The 17,534-nt window shown below is 39.3% G+C and overlaps 1 protein-coding gene across 1 annotated transcript in view; it reads right to left on the reverse strand.

Moving 5' to 3' along the window:
• Nucleotides 1–17,534, reverse strand: part of LOC132829823 (receptor-type tyrosine-protein phosphatase U-like) — a 492,619-nt gene that overhangs the window by 237,773 nt on the left and 237,312 nt on the right. The window contains exons 9-10 of the mRNA XM_060847187.1: nt 15,829–16,137; nt 145–254 (exon numbers count right to left, since the gene is read on the reverse strand). Coding sequence (XP_060703170.1) covers nt 145–254; nt 15,829–16,137 — 419 coding nt within the window. The remainder of the gene's footprint in view (nt 1–144; nt 255–15,828; nt 16,138–17,534) is intronic.

Raw genomic sequence — 17,534 nt, forward strand, 5'->3', positions numbered from 1 at the left:
CATTCATTCCCTATATTTTCTGTTGATAGAATTTGATTGTGGGAATCCTTGACTGACTGTGCAAAGTCCAAATGGTTCTATCATCTACGTGTGACCAATAATCTTTAGATCTAATTTTAGCAAGCTACTTATCACAATTATTACCTCATACCGCGTGATGATACCATTAGGCGCCTGTGGTTCTTTCCATTTCAAAGTTATCATATCTTCCGTGGATAAACTACTGATTAACTCTGCTGAAATTCTGCCAGGTACTGAGGAGGAAAAGCAACGACAACGTGTTATATTCCTAATAAACATTATTATAATATTCATACATATATAAATAAATCAGTTTCCCTCCAACTACTGACACAGAGGAAGTTCTAAATATGTAAAAAAAAAATCAGTCTTGAAGGTGCCATATTACATGGTTATACCTGGAATCCAGCATAGAAACACATTCAGCCCAACTGTTGTATGTTTTTTTGATTCACAGAAATTCTTCTCACCCCTTTTTCACCTGAAACTATTAGAATGTCTTTCTATCCCATTCGCCCTCATGTACTTATCTAGCTTCCTTATAAATGCATGCAAATTATTTGCTGCTGGTCATTCTTAAGCCCCAATGCTATGACTTCATCAAGTGACAGAGTGAATACTGGTTGGACAGATCATAAGTTTAATATTTAGTGGGCTACTATGATGGTCACTACTATGCAAGCCTGCCAATTTTTAAAAAAATGACATAATTTAATTGCATTTCAAAAATGATTAAACGAAACTATATACATGACAATTTGCAAATTCTTAACATAGAGAGCAAGGCAAAGTTCCAACCTGTTACCCAACAATATCCTTTACAGATACTCAATCCCAATAATATATTATCTTAACTCTGTACTCATATCTTAACTTGTTAATTTTTTTTTCTTTATTTATTAAAATTACTGTGAGGTGATTCACTTTGGAAGGAGTAATAGGAATGTAGAGTACTGGGCTAATGGTAAGATTCTTGGTAGTGTAGATGAGCAGATAGATCCCTGTAAGTTGCCATCCAAGATTGTTTAGAAGGCATATGGTGTGTTAGCTTTTATTATTTGAGGGATTGAGTTTTGGAACCATGAGGTCATGTTGCAGCTGTACAAAACTCTGGTGTGGCTGCATTTGGAGAATTGCATACAATTCTGGTCACCGCATTATAGGAAGGATGTAGAAGTGTTGGAAAGGGTTCAGAGGAAATTTACTAAGATGTTGCCTGGTATGGAAGCAAGGTCTTACAAGGAAAGGTTGAGAGACCTGAAGCTGTTTTCATTAGAGAGAAGAAGGTTGAGAGGTGACTTAATTGAGACATATAAGATAATCAGATGGTTAGATAGGGTGAACAATGCGAGCCTTTTTCCTTGAATGGTGATGGTTAGCACTAGGGGACATAAGCTTTAAATTGAAGGGTGATAGACATAAGATAGATGTCAGAGGTAGGTAGGGGCGCGGAATGCACTGCCTGCAACAGTATGGACTCACCAACTTAAAGGGCATTTTAATAGACATTGCATGGATATATGGACAAAAATGGAATAGTGTAGGTTAGATGGGCTTCAAACTGGTTTCACTGGTCAGCGCAACAATGAGGGCTGAAGGGCCTCTACTGCTCTGTAATGTTCTATGTTCTACAGTTTCCAGATTTGTTGGCCTAGAGACCTCCTTCTGGTCCTAATTACCTAAATTTTATTTTAGTTCCAAGAACTTTAACCTTTACACGCATCTTGCAAACTTCACAAACTGGACCCCTTCTGTTGCGTGAAACTGTACTCTTGACTCTGATTCTGAATTGAACTCAGATCACTAGTGGCTCCTAGTCTGTTTTAACAGTCTGTAATAAAAATCTAACTCTGCGAACACTTTATCAATAAACCTTACAGGTATCCTGATAGGCATATAATTGAAGTGACATGCTTCCTTGGAAATTATGCAGCAACAAATGGCTTTCTGATTTTTTTAAAAAGCCTTGTGCAGAATTGAAACTACACATCTATTTTAATTCTCCTTTAAAATCTAAATTGTTGAAATGATAATATCCATTTATTAAAGCAAGTTTCACATTCTTCACTTTCCTTAAGTTAACAGGTTTTTTTCGGAATTTCCTACTGGATATATTGCAACTATCATACATTTGTGCTTCTGAGTTTTAGTTTTCCTTCAAATGAAAATCTTTTCTCTATGTTTAGCCTGTCAAACCTTTCCACAATCTATGCAAAATTTACAAAACATTTATACAGACTATCGAAAACATAAATAGGAAGTATTCATTGCCTGTCACATTGACATAGATAGCACAGAGACGTTTCAAAATAAAAGTAACAGCTGAATTTTCCTACAAAAGTGGGGTTCCAATCTCAGGGCAATGTGAGGGTGTCTGGATTCTACACATGTTGTCAGAGTGCCTGACAGTGATTAACTTCAGGTGGTCTGTAATTACCTGTCCTGTTGTTCATTAACCACAGATTCCTCAGGAGGGAGATTCGATCAGAAAGCCTATACGCTCGATCAGCCAGCTAGCTGGCAGTCATTCTGGGAGATCTAGGAGCATCCGGTATAGACAGAGGAAAGGACATGTGTGTCAAGATAGAGGTGCAATAGTGAATATTCAGCAAAGTTAAAAATAAACAATGGCAACAGCCATCAGGCCATCATTAACAGAGATGGCTCCCTGACTCAACTGGCTAAGGCTCTTTGAGCCCATGACTTCAAGACTGGAAAGAGACACTGGAAGTCTTTGGCCTCAGCAGAAGGGTTATCTAATGCCCAATGATTCTGGTGGGCATTTAATTGTCCAGCTGGTGCAGATTGCCACTGCTTGTTTGATTTTGCCCCCAACTAGATTTTCTCAAGGTTGGAACACATCAGGGAAGTGGTGCAACATGCTATTTCCTCATTTGGCTTTGTGTCCTTTGGGGTTAAGGGGGAATTGAAAAGATTTTCTAATGTACATTGTTTTTTTTTCCAAAAGTGGATCTTATTTAATTAATTCAGAATATGTTAACTGTGGATGAATTGTTTAGTTTTTGTTCAATTTATGAAACAAATGGGAATATACAGTTTAAAGTACACATAGATCAGTCATACTAAATGCTAGAGAAGGTTTGAGGGGCCGAATGGTCTACTTCTGCCCCTATTTTCGATGTTTATATGACACTGAGTAGTGGAGCACTAGTTACTATTTCATCTTCTGGAGAAATTAAAACTATGGTTAAGAGAAGCAAAATCATTGTAAAAGATGAGAGTTGAGAGGAAACTATGGAGAGATAGAAGTGAAACTTTGAAGGCTTTATCCTACTTCAAGCATGAATAACAGTAATTAAATCTCAAAATTGCATTATGGAAGAGAGAATCCCAATTATGGAAATTTTAAACCGTTAACTTCAACCGAGTCATGACTGAAGTTACAGCTACAACTTTTCTCAAGGCTCTTTCATTCATTGTATAATTCACTCTAGAATTAGTCTTGCCTAAATGCATCACCTCACATTTGTCTGGATTGAAATCCATTTGCAACTTTTCTGCCCAACTCTTCAGTATATCTATATTCTCCTGTATTCTCTGACAATCCCTATGCTTTCTGCTACTCCACCAATCTTCATGTCATGTGCAAACTTGTTGATCATACCAACAGTGTCCTCTTCCAGATCACTTATGTATATCACAAACAACAGTGGCCTCAGCACAGATCCTTGTGGAACACCACTGGTCACCTTTCTCTATTTCGAGAAATTCCCTTCAACTACTACTGTCTCCTGTTGCTTATCCACCTAGCTAGAACACCCTGCACACCATGTGACTTCACTTTCTCCATTAGTCTACCATGGGGAACCTTATCAAACACCTTGCTACAGTCCATGTATATGACATCAACAACCATTCCTTCATCTATCAACTTGGTCACTTCCTCGAAGAACTCTATTAAGTTGGTAAGGTACGAACTCCCCTGTACAAAACCATGTTGCCTAACACTGATAAGCCCATTCTTTTCTCAATATAAATAGATTCTATCCTTCAGTACTCTCTCCAGCAACCTTCCCACCACCGACTCCAGGCTCACTGGTCTGTAGTCAGCCAGAATATCCCTACTACCCTTCTTGTACAGGAGGACAACATAAGCAATCTTCCAGTCTTCCGGCACCTCACTTGTATTTAAGGATGCCACAAAGGTATCTGTCATAGCCCCAGCTATTTCCTCTCTCGACTCCCTGGATAGATCCCATCCAGTCCTGAGGATTTGTCCACCTTACTAACCTCTAGCCTACCCAACACATCTTCCCTACTTATGTCAACATGATCCAGACTAATCAAACTTCTATCGCTAATCTCAAGATTCATCATGTTCCTCTCCTCAGTCAACCACTGATGATCAAGGTCCACAAGGAGGCCTCAGAGAAAGTTGGACACTTCCAATACCTCAGGAGTGTCCTGTCATCCAAAGCAGTTATTGATAACGAGATCCAGTCCTACCTTCAGTGTGCTAGTGCAACCTTCAACTGCCTGGGGATAAGTGAGTTCGAGGACAACAAACATCATCTCCAACACCAAGTCTATGGTATACAGAGCTGTGGTGGTTCCCATGCACTTATATGGTTCTGAGCCATTGAATGACTACAGCAGACACCTCAAGGTGGTGGAGCTGTGCCACCAATGTTGCTTGCGCAAAATTCTGTGAATCTGCAGGAGGAAGATGAGGCATTCTATTTATCTCATCCTCCTATGTATCTCTCAGCCCCCTTCCCCTGCCCCACATTCCTGATGAACGGCTTATGCCCAAAATGTCAACTCTCCTGCTCCTCGGACGCTGCCTGACCCTGTTATGCTTTTCCAGCACCACACTTTTCAACCCTGAGTTAAACACCCTCTGCCAAAAGAAAACTGTGAAAATTCTAAGAAATATATTGGTTGAATACATAGCAGCAATTATCAGAATGCCAAAACTGAAAAAGTAGAGCAAGGTGCACTTTGATAAGAAAGTGAATCCATGGAATACTAGGTAGGGCAGCAGGTGATATTACAAATTTTCCAACCAGGATCATTTCTGTCCCCAAGCTATGCAGTCCCTACTCCTGGTGGACAAGGCCAACCTGTCTGTATACAAATTTTTTCTAGCTGTAGGAAGAATTGGGTGGTATCATGGCACAGTGGTTCAGTGGCTCACTGCTGCCTCACAGCACCAGGGACCTGGGTTCAATTCAACCCTCGGGTGACTGTCTGTGTGGAGTTTGCACATTCTTCCCATGTCTGTGTGGGTTTCTTCTGGGTGCTCTGGTTTCTTCCCGCAGTCCAAGCTATGCAGGTTAGGTGGATTGGCCATGCTAAATTGCCCATAGTGCCCAGGGATGTGTAGGCTAGATGGGTTAGCCATGGGAAATGTAGCGGTGTGGACTCGATGTGCTGAATGGCCTACTTCCACACTATCAGGATTCTCTGATTCCATGTTAATTAATTAAAGGTCTACAGAGCCCAACAGAACAGCTAGTAACTTCAAATGCTTCTAGGGGAAGTTGAGGAAGCAGACCCTAAGTGGGTCTTGATCCAGAGCCCAAACCAGCCATTGATCCGGACCTAATCCAAATTCTTAATCCCGATCCAAGAATAGCCCAGTTACCTTTCCAGGCCAGGATCTTGGACCAGCCCTGGACACTGTCCCTTCTGAGGCATCAACCTTGGAAACTTAACAACTGGAAACACCAATTCTAGCCAAATGAGGTAGGCCTTGACATAGACCAGCTCTTAAGTGTAAATTAGATTTTTAAAAAGTCCACTGAAGAAAGCATCCTCTGTGGCTGCTCTGATCCAAATAGAGACAATTCATTTACAAAGGCAGTCTTTCTAGCATTCCCATCAAAATATGGTGGAGGAACAACTCCCTGGAAACCTGATTCAGGCACATGAACAAACACATACATCCTCCATTACACCCAACCATCATCTCATCATCTCTTTATCTTATTCAAATCAAAAGCCATTTTGTCTTTTCACCATTTTCATCTTGTGGTCTAAATTTTAATTAAACAGATCTCTGACAGTGCCAATGCAGCAACCCATTTCCAACTCCTAATTCTGGATTAACAAATGTTAGGCCTGAAGTGAAGCCTGACCAAAAGGAAATTGGAAAAATTCGATGAAAGCAAATTTTGGGAGGAACAAAGGCTAAGAGCAGACTGATTTAGAAAAAAAGAATCTCCACAGATGGAGAAGGGTGGGGTGGTATCTAAACTTGGTCAGTATTACCTAAGGATAATAACAGATGCCACCTTGATCCCAGCTTTAGGATAATGACATACAGCCTGTTGGTCTACATTGTTGGCTGGATTGTCAAGATGCAATAGTCAGAAGTGGTAATTGGGCAAGATGCACACATATCCCAGCTATATGTGAATGGCTCCACTAGAGGTAGGCAAATGTGTGGATGGAGTATCATGCATGAGCAGGTTGTATATGGGAAAACAAATGGGAGCTTAGATAATTGCAACCTGAGTACAGATAGCATAGGTGACTGGTTGGGTTTTTCCATGAATGAATGGACAGAAATAGGATATTTACTGCCTGCTGGACAAAGGATTAGAAATTGGACAATGATGCCCTGAGAGTTTCATAGGGGGAGAATCCATGTTCTATACAAAAGTAGAAATGGGCTAATCAAAAACACCAAAGAACTACAGGCACTGAAAATCAGAAACAAAAATAGAAATTGTTGAAAAACACAGCAGGACTGGGAGCATCTGTGGAGAGAAAACAGAGTTAACATTTAAGGTCCAGTGACCGTTCCTCAGAAGTGAAAAGAGCAGATGGTGTAACACCTTCACGTTTACTTCCTTCCTCCACACCATCCAAGGTCCCAAATACACCTACTAGGTAAACCAGTGATTTACCTGCTCTTCGTTCAATCTAGTCTACTTTATTCACTGCTCATAATATTTTCTCCTCTACACTGAGAAGACAAAATGCAGACTGGAATATGACTTTGTGGAACACCTATGTTCTATCCAAAAAACTTCCTGTTGCCAGCTATTTCAACATACCAAGGTGTTGTTTGGTTAACATCGCTGTCTCAGGCTTGCTACTGTCCTCCAGCAAAGCTCAGCACAAGGTGGAGGGACAGCATCTCATTTTCTGGTTGGGGACACTGCGGCCTTCAGGACTCAATATTGAGTTGAATAATTTTAAGGCCTTAGCACCTTCTGTCATGTTGTTACCCAAACATCTACACATGTCATCATATGGGCTCCTATCACAACCAGTCCATTGTCAGTTATTAACGGTCTCTATTATCAGCTTTTAATTCTCTCTGAGCTTTGCCTATTCCTTAGTCTGCTCAAATGCTGTTCTCTCACTCTGGTCTCCATCTCCACCTGTTGTTTAATCCTTTTCTTTCCCTCTATCCCATCTTCAGCTTACATACCAACATTTATCTCAACAGATGCAGTTTTGAAGAAGGGTCATTGGACCAAAATGTTAACCCTGCTCTTTCTCCACAGGTGCTACCAGACCTGCTGAATTTTTCCAGCAATTTTTGTTTTTGTTTCTGAATTCCAGCATTCAGGATTATTCTTTTCTCATTTATGACAGAATTTTTGTTAAAGTCTTAAATAAATCAATAATTGAACTTCTTCAATAATAAGAGGGCATTGAAAATAGATGAAATGAGCAATCCAAATAGCTGTGGATACAGAGTCTGAGAAACCACTCAAGAAGCATTATACTGCAAAGCTTCCTCTGAATGTAGGACATTCTGCAGAGCACATTGATTACTGAAAACACAATAAACCATCTAACCAGAGGATGTTGATCTCTTATCTGAATAATACACCACAAGTGATAAATACAATCCAAAATCCTAAACAACCTACTACTACAGTTTGGAGGGATATGGGCCGGGTGCTGGCAGGCAAGACTAGATTGGGTTGGGATATTTGGTCAGCATGGACAGGTTGGACCGCAGGGTCTGTTTCCATGGTGTACATCTCTTTGACTCTATGAGTCTATGTAATTCCAAATTCTATCAGTGAAGAAAGAAACTATCCAGGCTTCTGCCAACAATGTACTCATTGTAACAAAAGTGATCATATCTCAAATATGTGATGCAGTCTGAAGAATGTAACCAATAAATAAGTCAAATCATTCCCCACCCAACTTATATGTTCTTGCCTTGGAACAAAACCTTAAAGAAGACATCAATACTAAAATGAAACAAGATTCTTTACATGAAAAATGCTACATTTCTTCCAAGGGGAACTAACAATGGTATTAAATGCTAAAAATGGACCAGAAATACATAATTAACTTGTAATTCTCAAACATGTCTGCAGTCATATCATCACAAGCTTCTTCAGTCAGATTGATTAATCTATAATCTAACAGAAAAAAGCGAAGACAATCAAGGTTACCAAATTTACCTCATATATCTATGCTTTGTCATAGATAACCTGACCTACTTTTTGACAAGGAAGAATTAAGACAAAGGTTTGATAAGGCATCAAAGAAATAAGGAAAATATGTAATAAAGTTACAGATATAGAGATGTATGGTGTATAAATGTACAATAAATACAAAAAAGTAATCTGAGTAACTCATTTGAGTACACATATAACTGTTAATCAATGTTGATGACAGAGGCAAAATGTCTTTGGAAGGAATGGTATGTAACAGCTTCAGGATCCTGTACCAAGCTTGCAATGACATCACAGAGCTGCTTTATCCAGGACACAGTGCAGGTGTAAGTAGTTTGAACATTAGCAGAAGAAGCATACATTGGCAGAAAAGACTGGAATAAAACTGGAAGGCTCACATGAGCACATGAAAAAGGTTAGTGCTTACCAAACATAATGATAATTCAGAACTTGGTACATCCATGAGTAATACGAAATACTACATCTATGATAACGTATAATAAATAAAATTATTTGGAAGTTTAAGCCAGAAAACAGTTCTTGATTTTGCCTTCTGTATCTGAATGCACATAGTGATTGTATAAAGATAGACGAGTTGACGGGACAAATAAAAATAAATAATTATGGCTTCATAGCTATTATGGAGGTGTACTTGCACAATAATAAGGAAGAATCAAAAGACTGGCTATTATCTAAATAAGAGGCACGCAAAAAGAGTATAGCACAGTTCAAACTACTTTCGCCTGCACTATGCCCAGTAAAGAGCAGCTCTGTGACATCATTGCAAGCTTGGTACAGGGTCCTGAAGCCTTTACGTACCACCCCATTCCAAGATTTTTTGTCTCTGTTATTAACATTGATTAATAGTTATACAGATACTGTGCACGGAATACCAGGTGCAGCAAGTAATTAAGTGGGCAAGTGGAATTGTTAGGGTTGGAGCTTTTAGTTATTCACAGAGAAGATATGGGCATCACTGGCTGTCCAGCATTTATTGCCCATTCCTACTTGGCCTTAGAAAAAATGTCTTTGCGTGGGGATGTCTTGTTACAAATGGATGAGATGTTGATTAGGTCACACCTGGAGTACTGAGTACAGTTTTCATCCCTGTATTACAGTGGGGATTTATTAGCATTGGAGGCAGTTGAAAGAATCCGCTAGGCTGATCACTGACTATGATCACCAAGCCAAAGCAGACAACTGACTATGGCCAAGCACAGGACCGTATGCAGACTGTGCCCATGACTGGCACATAAAGGGACTTGGAGGTACTTTGGCAGAAAACACAAAGTCAGCACACAGATGGAGCAGGTAATCAGGAAGGGTTAATGGTTTGTTTGCCCTTATTTCAAGGGAGTCAGAGTATAAAAGTATAAAAATCTTACTGCAACTGTGTACAAGATACTAGTGAGACCACAACTGGAGTTCTGAGAGTAGTTTTCATCCATTTATTTAATAAATTCTATAATTTCTTATAAAATTATGAGGGGTAAGGATAGGATGGATAATAAGAGTCCTTTGCCGAGACTGGAAATGTCAAATCCTAGGAAGCTTTAAGGTGCGAGGAGAGAAATTTAAAGGAGATATGCGAGGAATGTTTTTTACACAGATGGTGGTCAGTACCTGGAACATTCTGCCAGGGAAGGTGGAGGAAGCAAATATGATCTGGGCGTAAGTTTGCTAACTGAGCTGGAAGGTTCACTTTCAGACATTTCATCACCATACTAGGTAACGTCACCACTGAGCCTCTGGTGAAGCACTGGCGTTATGTCCCGCTTTCTATTTATGTTTTTAGGTTTCCTTGGGTTGGTGATGTCATTTCCTGTGTAGGTGGTATCATTTCCTGTTCTTTTTCTCAGAGAGTGGTAGATAGGGTCCAAATCAATGTGTTTGTTGATAGAGTTTTTCATGGAAAGCCATGCTTTCAGGAATTCTTGTGCATGTCTGTTTGGCTTGTCCTAGGATGCATGTGTTGTCCCAGTTAAAGTAATGCCCTTCCTCATCTGTATGTAAAGATACCAGTGAGGGTAGGTCATGTCTTTTTATGGCTAGTTGATGTTCATGTATCTTGATGGCTAATTTTCTGCGTGTTACTCCAATGTCGTGTTTGTTAGAGTTCTTGCAAGTTATTTTGTAAATGACATTAATTTTGCTTGTCTGTACAGGTCTTTTAAGTTCATTAGCTGCTGTTTTAGTGTATTGGGTGTGTTTGTGGGCTACCATGATGCCAAGAGGTCTGAGTAGTCTGGCAGTCATTTCTGAGATGTCTTTGGTGTAGGGGAGTGTGTCTAGGGTTTCTAGATACATTTTGTCTGCTTGTCTGCTGAGAAATCAGTGGACTGTGTTCATTGGGTACCCGTTCTTTTTGAATACGCTGTAAAGGTGATTTTCCTCTGCTCTTTACAGTTCTTCTATGCTGCAGTGCATGGTAGCTCAGTAAAATAATGTCCTAATGATGCTTCGGTTGTGGGTGTTGGGATGATTGCTTCTGTAGTTCAGTATTTGGTCCGTTCATGTTGTTTTGCTGTAGGCGCTGGTTTGAATTTCTTCTGACTGCTCTACTTTGACATCTAGGAATGGCAGCTTGATGTTATTTTCCTCCTCTTCTGTGAATTTTATGCCAGTAAGAGTATTATTGATGGTCTTGAAGGTTTTCTCTAATTTGTTTCGTTTGGTGATGATAAAGGTGTCATTCATGTAGTGGACCCAAAGTTTGGGTTGGATAGTTAGCAGAACTGTTTGTTCGAGTCTCTGCATTACTGCCTCTGCTAAGAATCCTGATATCAGGGATCCCATGGGTGCTCCATTGGTTTGTCTGTAGGTTTTGTTGTTGAAGGTGAAGTGGGTGGTAAGGCATAGGTCCACAACATTGTGCTTACTGATGAAGTTGGTGGTGTTTGGTGTATGTGCCTTTGGTTCTTCTAATAGTGTAGTCAGTGTTTCCTTGGCCTGGTTGATGTTGATGGAAGTGAACAGGGCTGTTACATCAAAGGAGGCCATTATTTCATCTTTTTTTATCGTGGTATCTTTGATGGTCTTCAGGAATTCTTGGGTGGAGTGGATAGAGTGGCTTGAGTCTTCTACTAAGTGTTGTTGTCTTTGGTGTACTTCCTTGGCTAATCCGTACATTAGTGTTCAAGACTATGCGTCTGAGGGGGTCTCGTGGTTTGTGAATTTTGGGTAACGCAAAAAAGCATGGCGTGTTGGATCCATCTGGTTTCATTTTTTAGAAGTCTGCTCTGTTTAATTCTCCAGATTTCTGAAGTTTTTTTGAGTAAGGTTGTGACTCAGTTCTTTCATTGTGGGGTTGGGTCTATCGCCATATGTTGGGAAGTGTCATGGCTACAAGCAGTGTGTTCACTTTTTCAATGTAGTCTGATCAGTTTAAAATGACAGTCAAGCGTCCTCTGTCTGCAGGTAAGATAACAATAGCAGATACAATAGCAACATTGAAGAAGCATTTAAATAGCCACATGAACTGACAGGCAATGGATGGATACCCATTATGTACAATCAAATGTGATTAGATCAGAATGGCATCATGGCCGGTGCATACGTTGGGCCAAACTGCCTGCTGTGCTGTTTACATTCTTTGTTCATTGGAGCCAGTTCAGAGAAAGTTCATTCCGATGATCCTTGCTATGGAATAATTGTCTTATGAGCAAAGTTAAACAGGTTGAGACTCTATTCCTTGGAACTTAGGAGAATAAGCGATGATCTCATTGAAATGTACAAGCTCCTTAAATGACCTGACAGGGTAAATACTGAAAGGATGTTTTCCCTAACGGGAGAATTGAGGACCAGAGAACATACTCTCAGACTAAAGGAGTGCCAAAGTAACAGTAAGATGTGGAGGAATTTATTTTCTCAGAGGGTTGATTGCCTTTGGAACTCTTTGCCATGGATGGCTGTGGTGTAGTGTCCTTGTGTATATTTAAGGCTGAGATAGATTGATTGATTGGTTAGTTGGGGAATCAAGGGTTATGAGAAAACTGTAGGAAACCAGGTATGAGGAATAGCAGATCAGCCTTGATCCAATTGAATGGTGGTGTAGAATCAATTACCTCCTATTTCTTGTCATTTAAACCAATGATCTTTGTTGAATGGTAGGGGAAATCAAAACTTATTGATATGATTCTAGCTGATATTACGATTGGACAAGGTAGATCCCAGACTGAAATCTGACTTGATGGATCATTTCTTAAACATTTAGCATGTTTTTCACTAAAATTTAAGCACACCAGGCTGGAGATTTGGCTTATTACACAAAATAAGACAAATTAAAACAAAATGAAGTAATCCACGTACAACACAGTTGAAAAGCTTCCAAAGAAACCTGGCAAAAATAAACATCTATTCCCTAATGCCATTACTTAACAGTTAATCTAAATCCAGAGATGGGTTGACAACTGTACTATTTTTGTTAGTTCTGCTGCTATCAGCTGTGAAGACTTTGTCTTTGATTTACACAACTGAAATCTTGGACGTTTTAATAGAGTCATAAAATCATAGAGTTGTACAGCATGCAAACAGTCCCTTCAGTCCAACTTGTCCATGCCAACCAGACATCCTAAATTAATCTAGCTCCATTTGCCAGCAGTTAGCCCATATCCCTCCAAACCCTGCCTATTCATATGCCCATCCAGATGCCTTATAAATGTTATAATTGTACCAGCCTCCACAACTTCCTCTGGCAGCTTATTCCACATGTGAACCATCTTCTGTGTGAAAACATTGTCCCTTAGGTCTCTTTTACATCTTTCTGCTCTCACCTTAAATCTATGTCCTCTAGTTTTGGACTCCATTACACTGGGGAAAAGATCTTAGCTCTATACTATACCCATGCCCCTCATTACTTTATAAACCTCTATAAGACCACCTCTCAGCCTTCAACACTCCAGGGAAAATATCTTCAGCCTATTCAGCTTCTCCCAACCTCAAATCCCCCAATACTGGAAATGTTCTTGTAAATCTTTTCTGAACCCTTGCAAGTTTCACAACAACCTTCCTATAGCAGAGAAACCAGAATTGCACACAGTATTCCAAAAGTGGTATAACCAATGTCCTGCACATCCTCAACATGACTTCCCAACTCCTATACTCAATGGTCTGACCAATAAAGGAAAGCATACCTCTTCACTATCCCAACTACCTGTGACTCCTTTCAAGGAGCTATGAACCTGCATTCCAAGGTCTCTTTGTTCAGCAACACTCCCCAGAACCTTACATTAAGTGTATAAGTTCTGATTTGCCTTTCCAAAGTGCAGCACCTCATATTTACGTAATTAAACTCCACCTGCTAATCTTCAACCTATCAGACTATCTAATTAAAATGTCTTTGTACTCTGAGGTAACCTTCTTAGCCATACACAACACCGCCAATTTTAGTGTCACCTGTGAACTTATTAATCATAACTCCTATGTTCATATCCAAATCATTCATAGAAATAACAAAAAGCAGTGTGCCCAGCACAGCTCCTTGAGGCACATTGCTGGTCACAGGCCTTCAGACTGAAAAGCAACCCTTCATCACTTCTGCCTTCTACCTTCAAGGCAGTTCTGTATCTAAATAGCTAGTTTTTCCCATATTCCATGTGATCTAACCTTGCTAATCAGTCTACCATGAGGAATCTTGTTGAACACCTGACTGAAGTCTATACAGACCATGTCCACCTGGCTCTGCCTTCATCAATCTTCTTTGTTGCTTCTTCAAAAAATTCAATTACGTTTGTGAGACATGATTTGCCATGCATAAAGCCATGTTGATCATCCGTACTTGACTTTCCAAATACTTGTAAATCCTGTCCCTCAGGATCTCCTCCAACATTTGGCCAACACTAATTTCAGGCTCACTGGTTGATAGTTTCTGGCTTTTTCTTACCAACTTTCTTAAATAGTGGCATCACATTAGCCGACCTCCAGTCTTCTGGCACCTCAACTGTGACTATCATTGTTACAAATATCTCAGCAAGGGTCACAGCAATCACTTCCATAGCTTCCCACAAAGTTCCAGGGTACACCTGATCTGTTCCCAGTGATTTATCCACCTTTATGCATTTTAAGACATCGAGCACTTCTTCCTCTGTAATATGGCCATTTTTCAAGATGTTGATACTTACTTCCCCAAGTTCTCTAGCTTGTTCAAAGTAAATACTGACACAAAATACTCATTTAGTATCTCCCCATCTCCTCTGCTTCCACACATAGGTTGCCTTGCTGATGTTTAAGTGGCCCCATTCTCTCCCTAGTTACCCATTTGTCCTTCATGTATTTGTAGAATTCCTTTTGATTCACCTCAACTCTATTAGTTAAACCCATCCCATGTTCTCTTTTTGCCCTCCTGATTTCCCCCTTAAGTATACTTCTACTGCCTTTATACTCTTCTAGACATTCACTTGATCCTTGGTATCTATACCTGAAATATGTTTCATTTTTTTTTGACCAAAACCTCAATTTCTCTAGTCATCCAGCATTCCCTACACCTACTAGCATTACCTTTCACTCTAATTCGAACATATTGTCTCTGAATTCTCTTTATCTTAATTTTGAATACTTCTCACTTTCCAGCTGTCCCGCTACCTGTGATTATCCACCTCCAATCAACCGTTGTAAGTTCTTGTTTAATAATGTCAAAATTGGCCTTCCTCCAATTTCAAACTTTAACTTTTAGGTCTGATCTATCTTTTTCCATCATTACTTTGAAACTAATATCATTACGATCACTGACCCTAAAGTACTCCTCCACTGGCACCTCAGTCACCTGCCCTTCCTTATTTCCCAACAGTAGGTCAAGTTTTGCTCCTTCTCTAGTAGGTACTATTTAATCAACCTATACTCTTTAATCAAACACTTCTGGTTTGGAAATAGTTACAAACTAAATCCTTACGTTATCTTGAACTGCTCTGACAACTCCTTTTCTAAGAGAAACTATGCTTATATCTGATTTCAGTTTCCTTTGAACTGAAATTCAGATGCTTATAACTAAAACAAAACTTACTCATACTTCTGCTAATGCTTCTGTTAGTATCCTTCAGCTAAGCTAATGGCTTTTAAAAAACTATATCATTATAAACAAACTTTGAATAATACTCCAGGAAGCTGGTAGTCTTCTACTGTATGACTCTGATTCTGAAAAGGCATAATAATTAACAAATAAAGGCTTCACATAAGTAATTAATAAATAGAGCCTTCACCCACATGTCACTGGTTTAAAAACCAAACTCTAATAAAGGATAATTCTGAATATATTTATAGATTATACAAATCACATAGATTATTTACAACATAATGTCTCACTACCACTTCTAGGTCATTTTTCCAGCAGTTTGGTTTAGGCTGTTACTCAGTTAACTGAAGGAGAAAGTAACCAATCAGCATTAAATGGAAGGGGAAAACAAACAAAGAATATTCTTACCATCTTCATCTGTCTGAAATTTAAGTTCTTCACTCTCTCTCCTTCCTATGAGGTTGACTACAGTGACCTTGACATAGATGTCAGTATAAGGTAGGAGTCTTCTAATGATGAATGAAGAGACGTTTTGTGGAACAGTCTGGCATTCTTGGAACCACTGAAAGTTGTCAACTCTGAAGGTGTAGTGGTAACACACAGTGTAAAAGTAAGTGTGGCAGCGAGTGCTGTTGTATTCCAATGGCTCCCATTGTAGAGTGACTTGCCTTGGCTTGATTTCAGATGAGGTGATGTTGTTGGGTGCCTGCACTGGTCCTATTATTAAAAAATAATCAGTTCCAGATCAATACTCTCAAATTGGTTAATTACTATAAAGTATTTGTCGTCAAGAATTTTGTTTCAATTTCATTGACTTCAGTGAATTATGAAGTAAATCTGAGCTGCATCATGCTGCCTAGAGATGACAGAATCAGATACACATATCAAAAGCTTCATATCAGTGATTTTAGAAAATATTCATAACATTGAGGTGCATTCTTGCTCTGTAAAGTCTTAATCACAACTTTGTACTCTCAATTTTTTATCCTCATTATGTTGCAGACATTGCAAAGATAAATATATACCTTACATTTATATTCTGCTTTAGTCAGGAGAAGAACTTAGTGGGTTGGTATAAAATATTAGTTATGCACAGCCAACATCAAATTTGTATACATTTTAAAATTCAAATTTTCTGTCAGAGGTATTAAGGAATACGAATGACCCTCATGGAGTTGTCGAAGTCAACTATTGTTAACACTGTTATCATACAGTCCAACCGGAAACCTAATTTGAAGTAAATTGTTGTTGCATAGCTTTCCTTGAGGATGGAAACATTCAGCACTGATAAGGAGACTAGATCTTCCAGTTTGATTTATTGTTTCAGTATTATTTTGTTTGTGTTGAGAAACAGGAGTGCTTACAAGAAAACTTTTGTCTTCTTTCAGCCATGAGCACCCAGCTATTCTTCAATTTCCTGACCACCACTTTCTAATATTTTTTGTGATTCCCAATTGTGCCCATCCTCAACTCCGGTTTATCAATCAAAGCTACCTTTCACACTTCCTGGTTGCCAGGTACCATCCCAAGAGTGTCTAACGTTGGTCTCCTGCCTCTAGGTTTTCCAACTGACATCTGGCCAGGCTGTCCATTTGGGTGAAGCAGAACTACAAGTTGTTAATGAACACCTGCCATTAAAACTGCCAGGACTCCCACAGCCCATATTCTGGTTCCTCAGCTGTAATTACTTTGCCAGAAGTCTCTTTCTCAATCCAGAGACCTACTTCTGGAGAGCAGGTAATTTCAGATGTACATTGAAAATTAACAGGGAGTCAGCATTCGAAGGGTCAACGTATGTGCAGACATATGTCTCCAAATTCCCTAATGACCATCTTTGTGGTCATTTTGTGCTTAAAACAAAATTGAATAGAGTGTCCTCCAAAAGGATATTCCCCAATGGCCTTTCATCATTGTATAAAAGCAGCGATTTATGTAAACTTATTCAACAAATTCTATAGAACCCTGAACTGTTGGACTATCTTTAATAATCATGAGCAAGTCGATGAAAGAGATATGCTAACAGTCAGTTGCATAACTATTTTAGTGGAAAGTCTTTAGGGTTTATAGGCCATACATTCATAAGGTATGCAGCATTTACTTAGCCAACTCTATGT

Source organism: Hemiscyllium ocellatum, chromosome 30 (assembly GCF_020745735.1).
Source record: "Hemiscyllium ocellatum isolate sHemOce1 chromosome 30, sHemOce1.pat.X.cur, whole genome shotgun sequence".
NCBI classification, from domain to species: domain Eukaryota; kingdom Metazoa; phylum Chordata; class Chondrichthyes; order Orectolobiformes; family Hemiscylliidae; genus Hemiscyllium; species Hemiscyllium ocellatum.